The following is a 20953-nucleotide window of genomic DNA, read 5'->3' as shown; positions in this document are numbered from 1 at the left end:
ATCAAGTCCAATCACATTTTCTGGAGCATGTGGGGTAGTAAAAAGGGGGCTGTAGTGATGAAATTCTCAACCTGCAAGGGTCGTTTTTGGGACACAAGGCTAGGAGTTGGGGTTCCATCAAACCCTATCGCTGTGATCACTTGGCCAGACAAGGGTGTCCCAGGGACCAGTTTCTGAGATATTGCACTCCGTGTTGCCCCTGTATCCACTAAAAACTTCTGTTCCTGCCCAAGTATGGTTGCTGTTACATAGGGCCCTGACTGATCTACAGGTATCTCAAATGGTCCTTCTTGTCCTACGCTGTCCTAGGCAAAATGTGTTCCCACAGTTTCTTCTGATTCCCAATCCTCCATTGAATATTGATTATTTCGCTGATCAAAATAATTTCTTGACCTATTCCTCTCTGGAGCTTGAACCTGCTGTGGCTGTTGTCAGGGAGTTGAAGTCCCTTAATTATTATTCACCTGTCCCCTTCCTCTTCCACCAGCAGCTAAAACAGGGCATTCAGAACGCCAATGTCCTTTCCCTTTGCAATAAGCACATTGATCTAGCCCTAGTTGAGTTTGTCTACGCGGTGGCCCTGCTGGATTTGTCTATAATTCTGACCATAATTTTGGTCACAGCCTGAACCCTCATCACCTTAGTTTTCAATTCTTTTCATTTTCATTCTTTTCGTTCTTGCTCAGTGGTAGCCTGATTTTGGTAATACTGAGCCATTTCTAGTATAGCTTTTGGAGTCACTGAAGCCCATGTGCTTTCAGAGTTCTTTAAGCGAACTGATATCTCAGGAAGCAAATTTCCCACAAATCTATCTACAAATAAATGTGCACCCGTAGGTGTAGATGTATCTTGTCCACTAAAAGCATGGAACACTTCCTCAAAGTGAGTAAAGAAATCAGGGACGGCCTCTCCCTGTTTTTGTTTACAAGCAGTAAGGAGTGCCTAATCTATTTTCTTGGCTGGGACTATCGTTTTTATATATGCACGTATGTTACCAGGGAGATCCAGTATAAACTGACTAGGTTTCTGACCAGGCTTCCTATCCCTATCAGCTGCTATAATGGCAGTCCAATCTCCTCCCAAATAACAGCATGATCCTGTTTCCGAGTAAGTCACCACATATCAGGTGGTAGGATCATACCAAAAAACATATCGATATCCTCTAAAGTCATAATACAAGAATCAATAGCTGCCTGTACACTATCATAAAATCCTCTAGGATTTTTCGGTATGTCTGGTGAAGTGGCTTTTAAAGTGAGTACATCCGTCCTTTTCCAGGGTGTATATATCCAATTATACAAAAAATGGGCTCTAGCATTTGCACTGTTTGGGTCATCATTGTCTGAATTCCCTCTTCCAGGGATGAACTGTGGCGCAGCTTCCCTCATAGGTCTTATTCGGGGAGAGGAGGAGAGCTCATTACGGTATCCAATCATCATTGCTATAGCAGTATTAATTCTATCTACAGGGAAGGCCCCTATCTGACACTGTCTATTAATTGCTCTAACATCATCCGGGCCATTTCGTCCTGTAGTCATCTCCCATTGAACTAGACGTTGATGAGAAAGCTTATTTATAAGGCAAAGAAGTTTGCCTTCAGAAAAATTCTGAATCTGGTTTATCATGTCTTCTACTTCCATTTCTAAATAACGTAACCAATTTAATACCATCAATCTTATCGCACCCTGATGCAACTGAGGTACAGTAGAGCGGAGAACTCGAGGGGTTAGAACAGATGCAGGAAGTACAGAATCATTAGACATTTGAAGTACAGTGGCCTGAGGTGGAGGTGCAGAGGTTTGGGGTGGGGTTGCAGTGTCCTGGGGCGGGGGTGCAGTGGACTGTGTTGGAGAGTGTAAAGAGTGATTGGAAAATAGGGGGCTGAACAACCACAGGCAAAGGAGGTGGAACCGCGGGTACAAGGGGAACAACATTTAGTGGTCCAGGGGGAAGAGGTGTTAAAGGTACATATGGGGGTGGGGGTCGTTCTATCAACAACCAATCAATATCTGAATCCACATTGTCTTGGTGGATCTGAACTGCTACTCTGTTTTCCTTTCCTGTTTCCTTTGTACCTTCTCTGCCTTGAACTGCCACTCCCTTACTTCTTTCCTTTACATATGCAAACTGTCAAACATGGCCGGCCTAACTGTCTTTGAAAACAATTGATTCTCTAAATACTCGAGTTTGTGAGGGTCCATAGTTCCCCCTAATGGCCATCTCAGCTGGGGATCCCCTTTTGTGTTTTTGTTCCACAATGTATTATACATGATGGGACACATACCATATCTGATGTACATCTCAAAATTTGGCATACCTTCTGGTGGCGCCGGCTGACTTGCTTCCAAAATGCTCACCTCATCGCAGCAGCAACAACAAAACTTCCAAAGGATGCTAAACACAGGCATGTTATATAAGAGAAGAAAAACTTATAAACAGAGACATATGGGGGGGCGCTAAAGAGCGCACCGCGGAATGGCTGCCTTCTAAGACAGTTCCGCCAGTCAGGCCCAAAATGTGATAATAAAAGCAATCTGCGGACATAAAACCGACTCAAATACCAGAATCGAGGATCGGAAGGTGTAGGCCATAAAGCGAGGGAAACGAGAACATGGCAGCATGCAGTGAATGCCAGTAATTTGGTGAAAAATAGCTGGACGCGCGAGGTGCTCTGCAGTGAGCAAGTTGGCGGCCAACTGAAGTCAAAGTGAACCGGACCGGGCGCGGTGCAGAAATCAGAGGTGTGGCACATTACAGTAAGGACACGCTGCTTTTATAGTATAATAGCGGGAACGGACTCCGCGATTTGATGCCAGGACACCCAGACGTTGCTGAAGGGAGGCGGTGAGGCACCAATGGTGGGGATCACTGTCATTCGGCGCAAAATGGCGGCCGGAAACTATGGCAGCGACCGTTGATATGGGACGCGCGCACAGTACAAAAGATAGCGGCATTTCATGATAACGTGGCAGAGAGACTGGACCCTGCATGGCACCAGGCCCCGATGTGAGTGAGCTGAGATGCAAGACCCTCGCCAATGCCGCCGCTACTCCCAGATTTTTGTGACTGTTTCTTAGCTGACGCTCTTTCTGTATTGCGCTCCACTGGGAGATATATGGAGCTCAGGGGTTGAGAAGCGCATGTGGAGGCTCGGATAATATGTGCAGACGCCAGGCAAGCTGTTGAGCCCAGACTAGATGACATCACAACAGCATGAAAGCTAGACATACCATTGTTTGGTAATGGAGTACTGAGGAGAATGGGATATAATATCTACTGTCTATCTGTCCTGGGGGCTCTTATTGTGTGAGACTCGAAAAATGTGCTTATTGGGATTGCAGTGAACCGTTACTCGCGCCAAGAGCTGGAAGAGGAGGAATCAAGGCTGCAAAGTGGCTGCAGACCTGGCACTTTCACTAGTTGATCTGTCTCTGTGGTGGGGGAAGCTGAACCTGGAGCGGCGCTATATTTCCTATTGCATGCTGTGCCTACTACTGAGTGTCTGTGAATTTTGCTTTGCAGTAGAGATTATTTAGCAGCTGAGGGACCGAAGTGGAGCGACGACCACACATTGTAGAGCGAGAATTGTGCACCATCATGCACGCACCAAGTGTATACACAGTACTTCATTCCTGAGACTGAGGTGCTTAATAAAGCGACAATGGTAAAGCCGGACAAGCAACAGTCCAAGTTGCCATTTGAAGCGAAAAAGAACACCAGGGGTGCGATGGCGCAATCGGACACTGAACTTGAAACTGAACATGCTCCAAGTGCCGGCATGGAAGGTGTGCTGGAGGCCTTTCAACAAAGTCTACAGGATATAAATGGGAAACTGGACACCATCACTCTACGGGTTGACAATATGGCGGCTAAATTGGAAAAGCACGGAGAGCGGCTTGTTGAGGCCGAAACTCGAATAACTGCAGTGGAAGATGAATCGCACGGCACAACCCAAAAATGCAAGGAGATGGAAAAGTTGCTAGACACTATCAAGAATAAAGCGGAGGATTTAGAAGCGAGATCTCGTCGCAATAACATAAAAATCCCAGGAGTACCAGAGTCTACAAACACAGGACGGATGGAAACCTACGTGGAGGAAATGCTTCGCTGCGTGTTTGGTGCGGAACACCTTTCATCGGTCTTCCTGACAGAAAGCGCGCATAGATCCCTAGCCCCACGACCGAAGCCTGGCGCCACTCCAAGACTCATCATAGCTCGAGTCCTCAATTATAGAGATCGAGATGTAATTATAAGACTGGTTCGAGAACGACCGCAGATTAACTACCAGGGAAATGCGTTGAAGTTGTACCCAGACTTCCCAATGTCAGTCCAACTTGCGCGCAAAGAATTCAACCCAGCGAAAAAGAAACTGTGAGAATTGGGAATAGAGTACGCTATGCTTTACCCGGCCCGGCTGCAGGTTACGCACGAGGGCCGCTCTACCATTCTCCAGACACCAAAGGCAGCGCAAGACTTCCTAAAGAAACTCCACAGTAAGCGGAAAGAACAAAAGAGAGCGGAGCACAATAAAGACTCGGAGTAGCCACTTCTAGGGAGGAAGAATATCACTGGTTCTCAGACATTATAGACCGGTATGGCGTATGTATGCACAGTAGTAACAGACTGTATTGCAGACAATACTGTGCGATAATGAAGGCGCTAGGCTCGAGCATCATCTGGTGTTGACTGTGGGCGGATAAGGACATATAAATATTTGGCCAGGCCTACGTTAGCTCAGAGCACACGCAATGCTGGAGTATCCAGTGATTAACTACTATGCACAAAGTCACGAATGGAGAAGCTACTCTCCTAGGAGGAAAGTATCTGCAGACTACATATTTGTTTTGCCTTGATATGGGATTATAGCTACTGTGGGCCTTAGTGCATGGCCTACCCGATCGACTCGGCTACTTTCAAATTAATGTACAAAACTATATCTGTGGTTATGGAGTCAGAGGAGGTATATGCAGGTTAGGGTACTGTGTTTGTGCGTTACGCGCTGATGGGAAAGTTATGACCCTGTTGCTTCTCTGGGGCCTCCCTTTGGGTTCAATTGAAATCTGTGTGAATTATATGGTGGGGGGGACGGGCACTTTGACATAGACTGTTGTACAAACCAGGGATAAATAATTGGTGATCATTATGGAAACCTATAAGATGTAGGAAATGTTCAGTCTGCATCACTAATGTATACCTGACCACATTCACTCTGTTGGATGGAGTTGTGTGCACCTGGTGGACACCTAAGCGGGTGTTCCCCAATCAAAGTTTGGTTATGTTGTTTCTTGTCACAGGGGAATGTCTTTGGCATGGTTGGGATGCTAAAGTGGGTGGAGGGTGGTGGGGTGGATGTTGGGAACTGTTATGCAGACCAATGTACTGTCCAACTACAGGCCACTGTCTTTACTGGCTACCAAATATAAAATCCTCAGTAAGGCCCTTGCCAATCGTCTGGTACCTGTCCTTCCCAGTCTCAGACTCTGAGACCAATGTGGGTTTCTCCCCGCACCTAGCACTTCGCTCAACATCTGCGTCAGGCATTTGACTCTTTAACATGGGACTACATGTTTGCTGCCCTATTGCGCTTTGGCCTCCCCCCGGACTTTCTGCGATGGGTACGTCTGCTCTATGTTGACCCCACTGCAAGGGCACGTACAGGAGGATATATTTCCCCCGAATACACTATACATAGAGGCACCAGGCAGGGGTGCCCGCTCCCACCCCTCCTGTTTGTTCTTGCGCTGGAGCCACTGGCTATAGCTTTGAGAAGGTCATCTGATGCTTTGGGAATTCCCGTACAGGACACCACACACCTTCTTTTGATATATGAGGATGACATCCTCATATATATGCGAGACTTGGAGGGTGAGGCAAACCCACTCCCAAATGTATTTTCCGCCTTCTAGGCCATATCAGGATTGGCTATAAATTCAGGGAAGTCACATGCTTTTTATTTCCGAGATGGATTACGCCCAGATAGGATCCAATTTGGCACCTATCAGATACCTGTAGCGGTGGATACATTTATATACCTGGGTATCCATATATACAGGACTCAACTGGACAAACTGGAGGGCAATCTTATGAAGGCCATTGCTTCGCTACGCTCCAGCATTTCCTTCTGGACGTCCCTGCCTCTGTCAGTGATGGGAAGAATAGCCATCTCCAAGATGGTGATGCTTCCCTGCCTATTGTATTTCTTTGTTAATTTGCCTGTGTTGGTACCACCGTCCACATTTCGCATCCTAGATACGTTACTGCTCGATCTTATTTGGGGCGGGGGCAGACGTAGAGTAAGTCTCAAGAAATTGCAATTGACATCGAACAAGGGAGGGTTGGGTGTCCCTGATTTCCGGACATATTACTATGCCTCCCAACTACAGTGGCTGTCTTATTGGATGGCAGGCAGAAACCTTCAGGAAATAGGTTATAGCACACGCGATCTAGAGCGAGGTACCCTACATAACATGTTACTCCTGAAAATGAAAATACCCTTGGACGGACCCCCATTGTTAATAACGGCATTACAATGCGGGGAAAAAGGCTCTACAGTACACCTCAGCTGCGACCTCCTACGCGCCCAATATTCCACTATTGGGGCTGCCAGCTATGGGTAGTAAGCTTACAATGACTAGGATACAGGATTGGATAGATGCCGGAGTGGCAGAGGTGGGGTCCTTCTTTGGGGATGGTGCTCTTCTGGACCATGCCACGTTCATGAGGTACACTGGAGCTCCTAATAGGCTTTACTTACTGCATGCAACAATAGTGCATTATATAAGGGTGACATGGGCACCCCAGCGCAGCGAACCCCCGCAACATGACTTGGTACAGCTCCTCTATCACATGGGGAGGGGAGGGGCACCTAGTTAAATGGCTCCATACAGGCATCCGAGCGCAGGCTTCCACAGACCTCACAAGCCTTTGTGCAAAATGGGCGGACACAGCGGGCGTGCCGAATCCAGACAAGGCCTGGGAAAATATTCTAGAACATCCCAAGAGAGTCTCCCGAAACGCCAAACTTAAGTTTCTACACACTATGGTTCTCCATAGATCTTACTTAACCCCGAAGAGGATACAGTACATGTTCCCAGAGGCCCAGAACAGCTGCCCGCGATGCAAGGCAGAGGAGGCTGGCTTTGTGCACATGTTATGGGCCTGCCTGCACCTCAGGGATTACTGGGGTCAGATCCGGAACATGCTCGGAGAAATCACACATCTCACAATAACAGACAACATATTAGAGTGCCTGTTGGGCCTGTGCAAGCATGCTAAAAACAGAAAGTTAACTTGCGTTTTCTGGACCTAGCGATAATATTGGCTATCAGAGCGATTACTATGAGATGGAAGTCCCCGAGGAACCCCCCACTACACATTTGGCATGAGGAGGTAGTTCGTTGGGGTAGTGCTGAAAGCGCGTCGCTTAGACGGGAGGAGACGAGAGGACTGAGAAAACATCCCATCTCCTTGGACTGGGACACTATGCTAGAAGAATTTACACAGCTAGACATCTCACCTACATTTGTTGACCCCACCTTGAAATGAAATGAAAATTATATTTATATAGCGCGTAGTCTACCCTGAGGCCTCGCAGCTCTTTAGCTGGAATGAAAAGGCGGCAGGATAGGGTGCTAACAGGCTCTTCCGAACAAATGAGTTTTTAAAAGCTTTCTGAATGCCAGCAGATTGTTATTCTCTATAAGGTCAAGCGGGAGGGAATTCCATATTCTCGCAGCATTGTGTGAGAATGAGCGGCCACCCCAGCGAGCTTTATTTATCTTAGTCGTGGTGGCCAGATGTAACGAGCTGGAGCGGAGAGCTCTGAGGGGAAGGTAGAGAGTGGCTAGGGGGTGCATTATGGCTGGACCTGTTTTGTGTATGGCTTTCTAGACCAGGCACATAGCTTTAACTTGTACCCTAGCTGCCACAGGAAGCCAGTGTAGCTTCCTCAGAGCGGGTTTGGCCGACTGCCAGCGTGGAATTTGGAAAAGCAGTCGGGCCGCACAGTTTTGGATGACCTGGAGTTTGTTGATTGCGGCCACCGGAGCTCCCAGGTAAAGAGCATTATCGTAATCCAGGCGAGAGAGTATCAGGGCCTGAACCATGACTCTCCTCGCCTGGAACGGGAGCAAAGGGAGAACTTTCCAGAGCATTCTCACCAGCCCAAAACAGGTAGATGAGGTTTTGGTGGCCTGGAAAGTGAAATCAAGTGATTTATCTAGCCAAACTCCCAGGCTTTTTATCTGTGGTTTGGGAGGAGGGGGGGGCCTAGACACGTAGGCCAGATGGGGACCAGAATGGTAGGTGAGGGGTTGCCCAGTAGCATAATTTCCTTATAAATAATCACAACAATGTCTGCATAGTTAGTGGCAGCTAGAACAAATTACACAGAATGGCCCAAGGCACAGTGGAAATACAGGTCAGAGACCATTGATAACTCATGATGGTGAGACGGAATAGGAGTCAGGACACAGACGAACCAGGAAGGGGAGGGGGAAGGAGTAGTTGCTATAGGTTAGGGCTTGAAAGTTCAGATGCAAGACAAGGCTCCTTTAAGACATTAGTAATTATGGTGGAAGAATCCATATGTTCCTTTTATACAAAATGAATATTTCATGTTGTGTAATGCTGGATACAAGGATTTGAAGTTTGTAACTTTCATTAAGGAGCAGGACGGGATAATGACCAACAAAAATGAAAATGCCAATCATATTTGAAATGGTGTATTGTATTCTGACTGAAGGCTCAATAAAGTTTGTTAAAAAAAAATGCAGACCAATGTACTTGAGAGACATCTCTGAAATCCAGGACCATGATGAGGTGTATTGCACCATTAATTTTAACTTAGAAAAAGACAGCAATGCATGCTGAAAGCACTACATGTTAACACGTTGGGCATCAATGGTTACAGATGTCCACTGAGAGACTACAACCTAAACACTTGAACTTGTTAACTTGGAATGTTAGGGGATAAATAACCCAAAAATGATTAGGCAAGTATTTGCATATTTTGACAGGCTGCAAGTTGACATCGCTCTCCTACAAGAAACGCATATTGCACCCCACTCTAACACCCACATTGGATGAAGATGGGCGGAGTCAATACATGAATCGTCCTACTGCTCATACTCTAGGGGTGACACTACCATCTCTGACGAGCAGGGGCCTATGTTATAATAACGGGTACACTGAGTGGGCAAAGACTGGCCATAATTAACACATATGTCCCAAATGTAGATAACCCTGAATTTTACCATGCAATATGGCGCAAACTTCACAACTTACCAGACATACATGGCGGACTTGACAGATCAGGAGCATCAGTGGAACCTCACAAATGAGCATTGGGTAAATTAAAAGATATTATGGCCGACATGCATCTTACTGATGTTTGGAGATTCAGACACCCTGGCCATCTGGAGGCCACGCATGTGTCAGCAGCGCACAAAAGCTGGTCTCTTATTGATTATTGGTTGGGTTCTGATGACATACTGCACGCGTTCTGTAAGTCATTTGTCCAGGACGTTGTCAGATCACATCCCAGTATTACTTTCCATGACCATGCCACACTATGTACCACCCCCTTATAGTTGGAGGTTCAATGCAAAGGCATTATTAGATTCAGTGTACACTGACACCATTAGTCATGCTATCACAGAGTATTTTGATCTTAATCAACCTACTACTGAAGATCCTGGCCCATCATGGGAGGCTTTTAAGGCTACTATTCGAGGTATCCGTATAAGCACCACAGCTGGTATTCTCAGGGATATAAGAAGGCAGCTTTCTATGCGCGAGGAGCCACTGCGTACACTGGAACATGAATATGAGCATACACAATGTACAAAGATATTGGGTGAAATTAGGGTTGTACTGTCAGAATACCAAACGTATGCAGAAGACAAACTCAAATATGTGACTAAGCGTCAGACAGAGAGATCCTATGGTGAAGGTGGTACACCTGGGAGAACACTGACTGCTAAAATATGTTCAGGTCATGCATCACACATTGTCCGGGCGGTCAGAGATGCCAATGGGCTTGCTGCACCACGACACAAAGGGAATATTAAGGGAATTTATGGCCACATATGGGGACCTATATGCCACAAAGCGCACAGTTTCCTCAGACGTAATAATGGAATACCTAGCAGATGTAGCGATAGCATGGCTATCGGATGCGCAAAGGGACTATCTGTCCTTACGGATCACAGTAGAGGAGGTAACTGAAGTTATTACATCTCTACCAAACGGTAAAGCGCCTGGCCCTGATGGGTTCACGTGCGAGTTCTATAAGTCGTTTGTGGATCAATTAGCACCCCACTTGGTAGAGCTGTATGGGGATGCTCATGATAAGAACCTACTACCGCCAACACTGTGGGAAGCCATGCTAATTGCTCTTCTGAAACCTAACAAAGACCCGGAATATTGTGATTCATATAGACCATTGTCTCTTATCAATGTAGATACTAACATTTTGGCCAAACTACTTGCCATTCGACTACAACCACTGATGACCAATGTAATTTTGCCAGATCAGTCAGGGTTTATCCCTTTAAGGTCAACAGCCCACAACACCAGAACACTCTTCGCACTCTCGCATTACCTGGTTCCCAGTGCAAAAGCCGCTGCGATTCTCTTAGATGCTGCTAAAGCATTTGATTCTATTGAATGGTCGTATTTACACATGATACTAAGGTGAATGGGATTCCCCCCTATTTTTTTACAATGCATACTGCTGCTATACACTGCCCCAACGGCACGTTCTAGAGTTAATAAATACATATCTACTGCCATACCAATTGCCAGGGGGACAAGGCAAGGCTGCCCGCTGTCCCCATTACTACTTGCGATAGCACTTGAACCATTGGCATGTAAGATTAGGCAGGGGCATCATTATTCAGCGCTTCAATTCCCGCAAAGACCTTTGCATATATCGCTATATGCAGACAACATGATGTTATATGTGCGAGACCCTGAAAACCATCTAAATCCTCTACTAAGAGAATATATTAAGTTTGGGCAACAGTCTGGCATCACAATAAACTGGTCCAAATCACTAATTATACCATTAACAGACACCACACACCCGCAACCCATGGACTATCCACTAGAATGGCAATCAGAGCCTGTAATATACTTAGGTGTTTGGTATCACCGTGACCCAGAAGTTGTAATCCGCACCAACTATGGCAGGGCAATTAGACTACTGGAAGAGAAAATAGGGCAATGGATTCAACTACCACTATCATTTGCTGACTGGCTAGCCATTGTGGTTATACTATCAAAATTATAATACCTATTTAATAATATCCTGATTAAGCCTCCAGCAGAAGTATTTCGTAGGATATCCACTATGGTGCTTCGCCTGATATGGGCGGGTAAACATGCCCGAATTAAAATGCGTGCTCTCACTTTGCCTTATTCACAGGGAGGATTCAAGGTTCCAGACTTTTTACTTTATTATGTATGTGCGCGAGCACAATATGCACATTTTTGGTACCATAGGATCCCTTATTTAACTGGCATGGCATCTTCCTCTTCAGTTGCGATATGCGCAACTGAAGAGGCAGATTCCATGCCAGTTCCGTTAGATACTATCATAACACATAGTAGACCTACACTGCATAACCGAGACATAAATACCATAGATAAGACAAATAGTGCTTGGCGAACAATGGGTTGCAAAGCCAATAAATTACCGCTTTATGCACCTGCACTACCACTACACTATCATCCTGAAATATCGGTTACACAGGAAGAGGTGGGAATGGGTCTACTGCGCCAAGTAGGCATTGACACTATGGGGGATTTATACTGTAATGGTGTTTTTAAAACACTTGCTGAGCATTCATTTATAAGTAACCAGACGTTATTGTTTAAATTCATGGATCATTGATTACAAGGGGCGATAAAGAAACTATACCCGTCCTACCTGCTTAGCCACCACAACTGTCCACGCTACAGCTACTACTTACAGCTCCTACTGCTAAACACATGGTGTCTAGACTTTATGTTAAATTGCAGGAAGATATAGCGGGCACTACACGCGAGGCATTGAGGAAGTGGAATGATAGTCTAGATGAACCGTTAACAGAGGAGGAATGGACTATTAGCTGTTTACTAACGGGGTTATTAACGCCCAATGGAAACCTACGTATGCTGCACTATAATATCTGCACCCGACCTACCATACCCCCGCAAGGGTTGTAGGTATGGTTTACGTACGGATTCAAAATGCCAACGATGCAACGCAGAAATAGCGGATTTTCTACATCGTGCATGGTCTTGTGTAACAGTGGCAGAATTTTGGGAAACAGTTACACAGAAGTTGGGTGCTATGTTGGCAGGCGCGCAACACCCATTGGGCTCACCGGGCTTCAGCCCCCCAGTTGTGTGTGTCAGCCCGGCCGGAGACAGCTTCGCGGGCTGGCGAGCATTTAATTGCAGCCGCACCCGAGTACTTAACAGGTCTTTAAAAGACCATTTACGTGTAAATGAGGCTTTTGTTGTGTGTTCGCCCCTTCTTACAGCCACTCTGTCTATGTTTGGAAGAATTAGCCTCCCCCGAAATATTTTTCAGGCCCCACCCGAAATTTGGCTCTAGTTGCCCGCCTGTATGTTGGGCATTACTTTTGACTGCTCTGTGCGTACATGCTTACTGGGACTCGTTCCAGGTGTGCGGGCCACTAAGCTCAAATTTTGTGTAATTGCATTACTGCTAGCCAAGTGCAGAATATCACTATGCTGGGGTAGTAGAAAGGCCCCAAAGGTTAAACAGTGGATCAAAGATCTGACGTATTGTAAAGATACCTTGCAAACATATGAGGAAGAGCTCCCCACGTGTTCAAAGCCTAGAGATTACTGGAAATATTTGGTTGAATATTTGCAAACGTACCAAGTTGACTAAATGTGCTTAATAGCCGTGCTGTAACAATGCAATCACAGATAACAATGTAAAGTTGCAAAAACTGGATGATGGATGTTGTTGTACAACGGTCTGTATGTTAATTACATGTTAGACATTGTATGTCTTTTAAAATGCTAATAAAAAAATAAAAATAAACAGAGAGAAATAAAACATATTCTCACATTAACCTGTAAAACAAAATGTCAGTCAAAACAAATAGCAAGTCTCAAAATAAAACTTAGATTTCAAAATACCAAACAGAACCTAGGTTTCAAAATTCAAAACAGAGTCCGAACGGATTACCAAATTCCAAACAGATTACCAATGAAATACCAAATCAAGACGAATACCAAGCCAAGCAAAGGTCAAACAGATCCAAACCAAATGAACACATGAACCGGTTCAATTCAGTTTTACCTCATGCGTAGTCTCTGCCTCCCACCTGTCGATCTTCCCTGATCCAAAGATGACCATCCAGAGGCCCCAATCAAGGCTAGCAGCCGCCAGGAAGATCAGAGTTGGAGAGCTGAAAAATCACCTTGGACCACGAGCAACACTAATCTCATCAGGTGTCGTGCTCCTCAGCGAAGTCCGTCTTACCGACCTGATCTCCTCCCCCGGTCCGACTCCCCTTGATGGGGACCCACATACGGGCGCCAATTTGTGGAGCAGATTAATTTTATTCTGCTTGGTGCAGGGTCACCACTCTTGCCACGGGTCCTTATAAAGTAAGAAGGAATCAACAGTGGAGCGAAGTACAAACCATAGGTAAATTATTAAGTCATTCATGAATGGGTCTCCATCCGACCAGTACCATCAAGATACGGAGGAGAGAACACACTGAACTATGGTTACATGGGTTTATATAGTGAAAACCAAAGACAAGAAAACCCTAGAGGTAAACAAGGCTCTGGGAAGAACACTCAAATGAAACAATCGGTAAGAATCAACAACCTTGGTGCCTTGTGTAGCTGTTGCATCTTGAGGCTGCATAACAAGATAGGTTTATCTGGACAAACTTTATCTAAGGCTTTACTATTGTTTAAAATACACATGAAACCCACAGTGCAGACATCAACTGTTCTTTTGTGCTGACTTTGCATGTTTACGCAGCCTACAATGTCTCAACATTTGTGACCTAATGTTTATGCAGGTGACGTCATGGATAGAGTCAGGCTAAAAACAGCCCAAAGGTGAGTATGGAGGAAGCATAGCTGAATCAGAAAACAAGAGATTCAGATTTTAAGGTTTCACATCTGCGCCAGTAGGTGATGATGATTGGTTCCATGTTGGCATCATCCGCTCCAGAAGTACTGGTGTCAGTGGTCTGGACACCTGCCCGGACACTGGCCTATTCTGTCCTCTTACTATGACTGAGGAGAAAGGGGCTTCATTTGCCATAGTGGTGAGGAGGGTGGTTGAGGTCTTAGACCTTAAGCTGTCCTCAGCGGCAGTCAAGACTAACGTCTTGACAGAGGTGCTTTAACCAAGGTGTGCTCCCACAAAACACCTTGATGAAAGCCCTCACTGATGTCCTGCTCAAGGCCTGGGCCAAGCCCTGCACAGACATCTGTGCACAGGATGATTGCCCGCCACCACCGACCTGCTCCTGGAGAATCAGCGTTCCTTACCCACCCTGTAGACTCTAGTCATCCATGCCTCCACATCCAGAGGCTGCGCCAGTAGGTGATGATGGTTGGTTCCATGTTGGCATCATCCGCTCCAGAAGTAACTGGTGTCAGTGGTCTGGACACCTGCCCGGACACTGGCCTATTCTGTCCTCCTACTATGACTGAGGAGAAAGGGGCTTCATTTGCCATAGTGGTGAGGAGGGTGGCTGAGGTCTTAGACCTTAAGCTGTCCTCAGCGGCAGTCAAGACTAACGTCTTGACAGAGGTGCTTTAACCAAGGTGTGCTCCCACAAAACACCTTGAAGAAGGCCCTCACTGATGTCCTGCTCAGGGCCTGGGCCAAGCCCTGCACAGGCACCTCTGTGCACAGGATGATTGCCCACCACCACCGACCTGCTCCTGGAGAATTAGTGTTCCTCACCCACCCTGTAGAGTCTAGTCATCCATGCCTCCACATCCAGAGTCAACTGTGGTGGATCCCCTAGCACTCCACCGGATAGGAACACAAGAAGCTGGCTAGAGGATGTTCTCTTCCGCGACCCTTGCACTGCAGTCCATGAACACCATATGCCTCTTGGGCCAGTATACTCATGCAGTATGGGATTCGGTTGAGCAAGTGCTGTCCATGGTCTCAGAGGAGGCAGGGTTATGCCCTTGCATTCGCAGAAACCATATTGCCCATGTCACCATTCTCGTACCGGCTAATTTAGGATCATCTCTCCCTACTGCGTCAGAAAGTGCAGGCTCTTTTGACCAAAGGAGCCATAAAGAGGGTACTGACATCAAACGTGAGTCGTGGTTTAAAATCCCACTACTTTCTGGTGCCGAAGAAGGACAAAGGCCACCACCCTATACTAGGTCTGCACCCTCTCAAAAGCTTCCTGGAAAAGGAGAATATGAAAAAGCTCAGGTTGGCTCAGGACCTGTCAGCCTTGGTCCCTGCAGACTGGATGGTAGTGGTGGACTTGCAGGATGCCTATTTCGGTATCCCTGTCCTACCGGGCCATAAACATATCCTACGGTTCATGGTGGGAAACATTCATTTTCAGTTCGCTGTGCTTCACTTAGTCCTTACCAGTGTCCCTCAGCTGTTCACGAAAGTGATGGTGGTGGTTGCAGCCTGCCTGCAGAAGTCAGGGGTGCCAGACTTCCCCTACCTCGAAAAATTACTATTGAAGTCGGGCTCACCACAGGCAGTTGTCACCCTTCTCCAGATTGTAGTGGACCTCCTGCATTCACTGGGAAGAAGGAGATCAGAAGACTCTGGTCTCAGATCCAAATCCACCTGTTGAAGTTGAGAGTGAGAGTTACTTGGCATAGAAAGCCTTCCATCCTTCCTTCCATCAGGAGAAGGCTGATTCAGGTGTTTACGGACAACACCACCGCCATGTTGTACTGCAAGAATTATGGCGTGGGGGGGTCTTGGACCCTGTGTCATGAGGCTCTGCACCTCTGGACATGTTTGGAACCTCAGAGCATTTTCCTGTCCTTGTAGCACCTGGCGGGATCTCTGAGCTCCAGGGTGGAGGAGATTAGCCATTGATGCTTTAGGGATCCCGAATGACGTCTTCACCCTCAAGTGGTGCAAGGTCTTGGATGCGACTGGGGAAAAACCTTTGTAAGATCAATGCATCACCATCAAGAACACATAATGTCAGCTCTTACTTACTTTCCGTAATACCTTATCTGGTAAAGGCAAAAAGAAAAATAAACGGACAGAATGCAATGTGAATCACCCCAGTACAGAGATCTGGGCCTAAATCCATCGTCTTTTTGCTCCCCATGCCATTCCAGTTTGAACCCAGCCATATGCAAATCAGTCTTGACCCTGAACCCAATGGGAACAGTCCAGCCCAAACTGCCAGGCCAGGTTCTCCCTGGACTAGAAACAAGCATCCTAGGATCAGTTTTGGGTTTTTACCCCATATCAGCCAGGATAGCCTGACTCCAGTGGCATGGAGAGCACGGGACCCACGTCTGGGCATACCCGTCCCACTCGGGGTGACAAATGCAAAAAGAACAATTGATAGACAGAATGCAGAACAATGTCATACATTCACACAAGTACATAGATCTGGGCCTAAATCCATCGATTTTTTACTCCCCGTGCCATTCCAGTTTGAACCCAGCTATATGCAAATCGGTCTTGGCACTGCCCCAAGTGGGAACAGCCCAGCCCGAACTGCCAGACCAGGTTCTCCCTGGACTGGAAACAAGTATCCTAGGAATGATTTCGAGGTTTCACCCCTCATCAGCCAGGATAGCCTGCCTTCAGTGGCATGGAGAGCAGGGACCCATGTCTAGGCATACCTGTCCCACTCGGGCTGACAAATGCAAAAAGAACAATTGAGGGACAGAATGCAGAACAATGTCATACATTCGCCTCAGTAGTAAGATCTGGGCCTAAATCCATCGTTTTTTGCTCCCTATGCCATTCCTGTTTGAAACCAGCCATATGCAAATCAGTCTTGACCTTGCGCCCAACGGGAACAGTCCAGCCCGAACTGCCAGGCCAGGTTCTCCCTTGACTGGAAACAAGCATCTTAGGACCGGTTTTGGGGTTTCACTCCTTTTCAGCCAGGATAGCCTGACTCCAGTGGCATGGAGAGGACAGGAGGCACGTCTGGGCATGCCCGCCGTACTCGGGGTGACAAACGCAAAAAGAACAATTGATGGACAGAATGCAGAACAATGTCATACATTCACCCCAGTACAGAGATCTGGGCCTAAATCCATCGTTTTTTGCTCCCGATGCCATTCCAGTTTGAACCCAGCCAAATGCAAATCAGTCTTGACCCTGCGCCCAATGGGAATAGTCCAGCCCAAATTGCCAGTCCAGGTTCTCCCAGACTGGAAACAAGCATCTTAGGACTGGTTTTGGGGTTACACCCCTCATCAGCCAGGATAGCCTGCCTCCAGTGGCATGGAGAGCACGGGACCCACGTGGGTCCCGGGCTAACTATGCCACTGAATTCAAGCAATCCTGGCTGATGAGAGGTAAAACCCCGAAACCGGTCCTAGGATGCTTGTTTCCGGCCAGGGAGGACCTGGCTTAGCAGTTTGGGCTGAATTATTCCCATGAGGCACCGGGGCAAGGCTGATTTGCATATGGCCAGAACTAAACTGGGGTGGCATGGTGAGCAAAAGAATGATGGATCTAACCCAGATCTCTAGACTGGGGGTGAATGTTTTGATTTATTCTGCATTCTGTCCATTAAATGTGTGTCTTTTGTTATCTGGTAAAGAGCCTATTTAGCTGCAGATTTCTTACCGACTCTCCCAATCGTCCCATTCTCTGAACAGGTACTTCATCGTAAAAGGTCCGTGTAGGCCCGCATCCTACGCACTGATCAAATCAGCCTTGTGCCGAATCTCCATGTTTATGGCATGGAAATAGTCATTATAAGAAACTGATGTCAGCGCGCTGGGGTGGCGCCAATATAGGCACGGCACACTTCACTTCAGGCGCAGCCGATGCAGAGCGGTTGACACAACCTACTGGTACACAGAGGTACTGCTCAAGAATTTCTAGATCCACTCTGGCACTTTGGGAATTTCCTACTATAAGGAAGCTGGGGCTACATAGAGTCTCAACCAGATAATGCTTTCCCTGTTCTTTAAGGATCGGGTGATACAACCAGATTTCTTTAGTATTAGATATGAGACGGACTGCAGCATGAAAAGATGCTTTGAGAGGCACAAAAGAAAGTTAGGTAGTCTAGCTAAAAAGGCAATACCTCCATCAAAATGGAAATGAACAAAGAATTGGACAGTTGTCTCAAAGTCAACTGGAGATATGGAAGATTTATTGTCCTTTATGAGACACAGCAGGTATATCCATGATTTTATTAGCTTGTTGATGTGTGGAGTTGTGTGACGTTGAAGACTATATTGAGACCAAGTGATATGGTAAATGGTCCATAAGATTATAAAACATCTAGTGGGAAGAGTGAGTAAAGACATTTATGAACTGGTTTGGGAGGTAGTTGTTTCGAGAGAGTTATAGGAACTCAGTATTGTTCAAGTGAAATTTTCGGGAGAAAGTAGATTTCCATGTTTCTAGATATAACACTTGCAAAGACCTTGACATTGAGTGAAGGGCAGCATGTTTTAGAGTTTGCTAGAAAAGACTGATATAAGAAGCAAACCATATATATCTCCCTAACACTTAACAGGTCTGCAGTGAGGCCTGTATGAAGCAGAGTAGTATGCTGTATGAAAACCACACATGCTTAATGAATAATGTGTTCTATATTGTAACAGACACATTCTCTGCAGGTTGAAGCCTATTCATGAGGGCCAGTGTGGACAGCTTCAATAAATTTAACACAGTTGAATGGGATAAAATAACATTTTTGTCAGCAGAATGGATCATTCTATTTATTTTTATGTCCTTTCAGACTCGTGAACAACTACAAGCAGATCTCATCCGGTGTCAAGCTAAAATTGAAGATCTAGAAAACTCCCTTATTGCCAAAGGACAGGTAATAGGCTCGAAGCCCCTCCTAAAAATGATATCACTTCTGATCTGTAGCCTGTTCATTGCCCTTCTCACATGTTGGTGTTCTTGTGTCTCATTTCCCTTCCATAACTATTAGGGAGTTGCTTTTTAAAGAATCGATATAAAGTGATTTGTACTAAGTTGCTATCAAAGCAATAGTTGGATAGGTCTGGATTGTGGAGATTTCTATGTTCTTCACCATAATCATGTTTCAGTTAGTGTTTTCCGTATAATGAATAGACACCACTCAGAGTCTTTACTATATTCAGATCACCAGCAAATATTAGGTCCATCCCGCATAATCGCTCTGCTTTTATTTTTAATTTGTTAGTACATAAAACTACTCAACCTCAATAACGTCATTTATGATGACAATCTATTAATTTTATTTTGATGACTCATCTGGGTATTCCATTTCCTTCCAAAAAGACATCAATTCAAAACTGACAAAAAACTACCAATCTACTTTCCTTGGGAAAAAATAATGGCTCAAAAATAAGTCCACATTTAGCTCAACCCTTAATGTAAAAGGTTAAGAAAACGTTTTTCTATTGCATTTCTTTTAACAAAAACATGATTATTGCCTTAGCTGCAATAATATTTATCAAAAGAGAACTGTTCAACAGAAACTCTTTCAATTCATAAGCGTTCACAGTAGTTATGGCAAACTTGATGAAACATGATCTAAAATGAATGTTGTGCTGCATTAATAAAAACTACATGAAGGTCATTATGCAAAACACAATGTACATTACACTACCTCATTTTTTTAGTTCCTGATATTCCTCAGAACATTTTTTGACTCACTTCTGTGGTGGAATTGAAAAAAAACTCTGGTAAAAATGTTCTCGGTCTGTCTGTAATATGCTCCAAATTACTTATCTAATAAAGTAGTAAAAATAAAGACCACTAGTCACTAAGCTGTTTTATCCTTAGGACAACCTTCCTATTCATGCAGTCCTCTTAATGGTATTTAATCCTGATTTGTTTAATGAATGGGTTCTTTCTATTCCCCAAATGTGTCACAACTGGAATCTTGCTGTACAAAGTTGATTAAAGAAATTTCTTCTGATACCTAGAAAGTCTTTCTTAAATTGGTCAACTGTCCCTTGTATACAAGGATTATCCCTTGTGATGTGGAAAATGCTGGTGTCCACATCAATATAGAAGTAGTCACCAAACTTTGGGGACATAGATCATGTCTGCTATGTTTTTAAAACGTGTTTTTCAGCGAGAGATGGTCCAGTCGTACATTAAGTAAAACAACATTCTTGGTCCTTTTCAAGCTGGCTTCCTTTGAACCCACTGTTGAATCAGTACTAGATTATTTGAGGATTAAGGTGAATAGTGCTCAATTTGTCAGTGGCATATGACACTGGACACCATCATCTTCTACTCAGTAGCTTGTCTGAAATCTGGGTCCATGGCCTGTCACTGAGATAGAGTGAGTCATTCCTCTTGAGTTGAATAAAATTGGTGGCACATCCGCCTTATGGATCTGCTTTCAGATCTGCTAATAAATTATTAATAACCAGTCAATTTACCCTTATTGTTTAGTTACAATATGTACCCAATAGTGTTGACCTTTACATCACCTGGATAAGATTGTGTTAATCAGCTATTTAAATCTGAGATGAAGGAACACTAACAACAAATACCACCTCTGCATTATTAATTACCATTTTCTGGTCACAATTTATGGATGCTTGTTCCCACCCTGTTTGGATGGCAGTCAACCTTGGCAGATATGACTGATTATGTACTTTAAATACTGTCCTATATTGGAGCAGGCTCCTTTAGATGACTTTATCTTTTATGACTGTTAAAGGTCATTCTACCTTTTGCCTTTTTAGGTATTTTTGACTAATGTCTTTATTCAACAGATGCTAGAATATTGCAACACTATGCAATTAA

At 45.3% G+C, this 20953-nt stretch overlaps 1 protein-coding gene across 1 annotated transcript in view; it reads left to right on the top strand.

Annotated features, from left to right (window-relative positions):
- Nucleotides 1–20953, top strand: part of JAKMIP1 (janus kinase and microtubule interacting protein 1) — a 1395482-nt gene that overhangs the window by 926212 nt on the left and 448317 nt on the right. The window contains 1 exon segment of the mRNA XM_078678490.1: nucleotides 18939–19022. Coding sequence (XP_078534616.1) covers nucleotides 18939–19022 — 84 coding nt within the window.

The sequence above is a fragment of the Lissotriton helveticus genome, chromosome 2_2 (assembly GCF_964261635.1).
Source record: "Lissotriton helveticus chromosome 2_2, aLisHel1.1, whole genome shotgun sequence".
Classification (NCBI taxonomy): Eukaryota; Metazoa; Chordata; class Amphibia; order Caudata; family Salamandridae; genus Lissotriton; species Lissotriton helveticus.
This window is presented reverse-complemented; position numbering and strand designations above follow the sequence as displayed.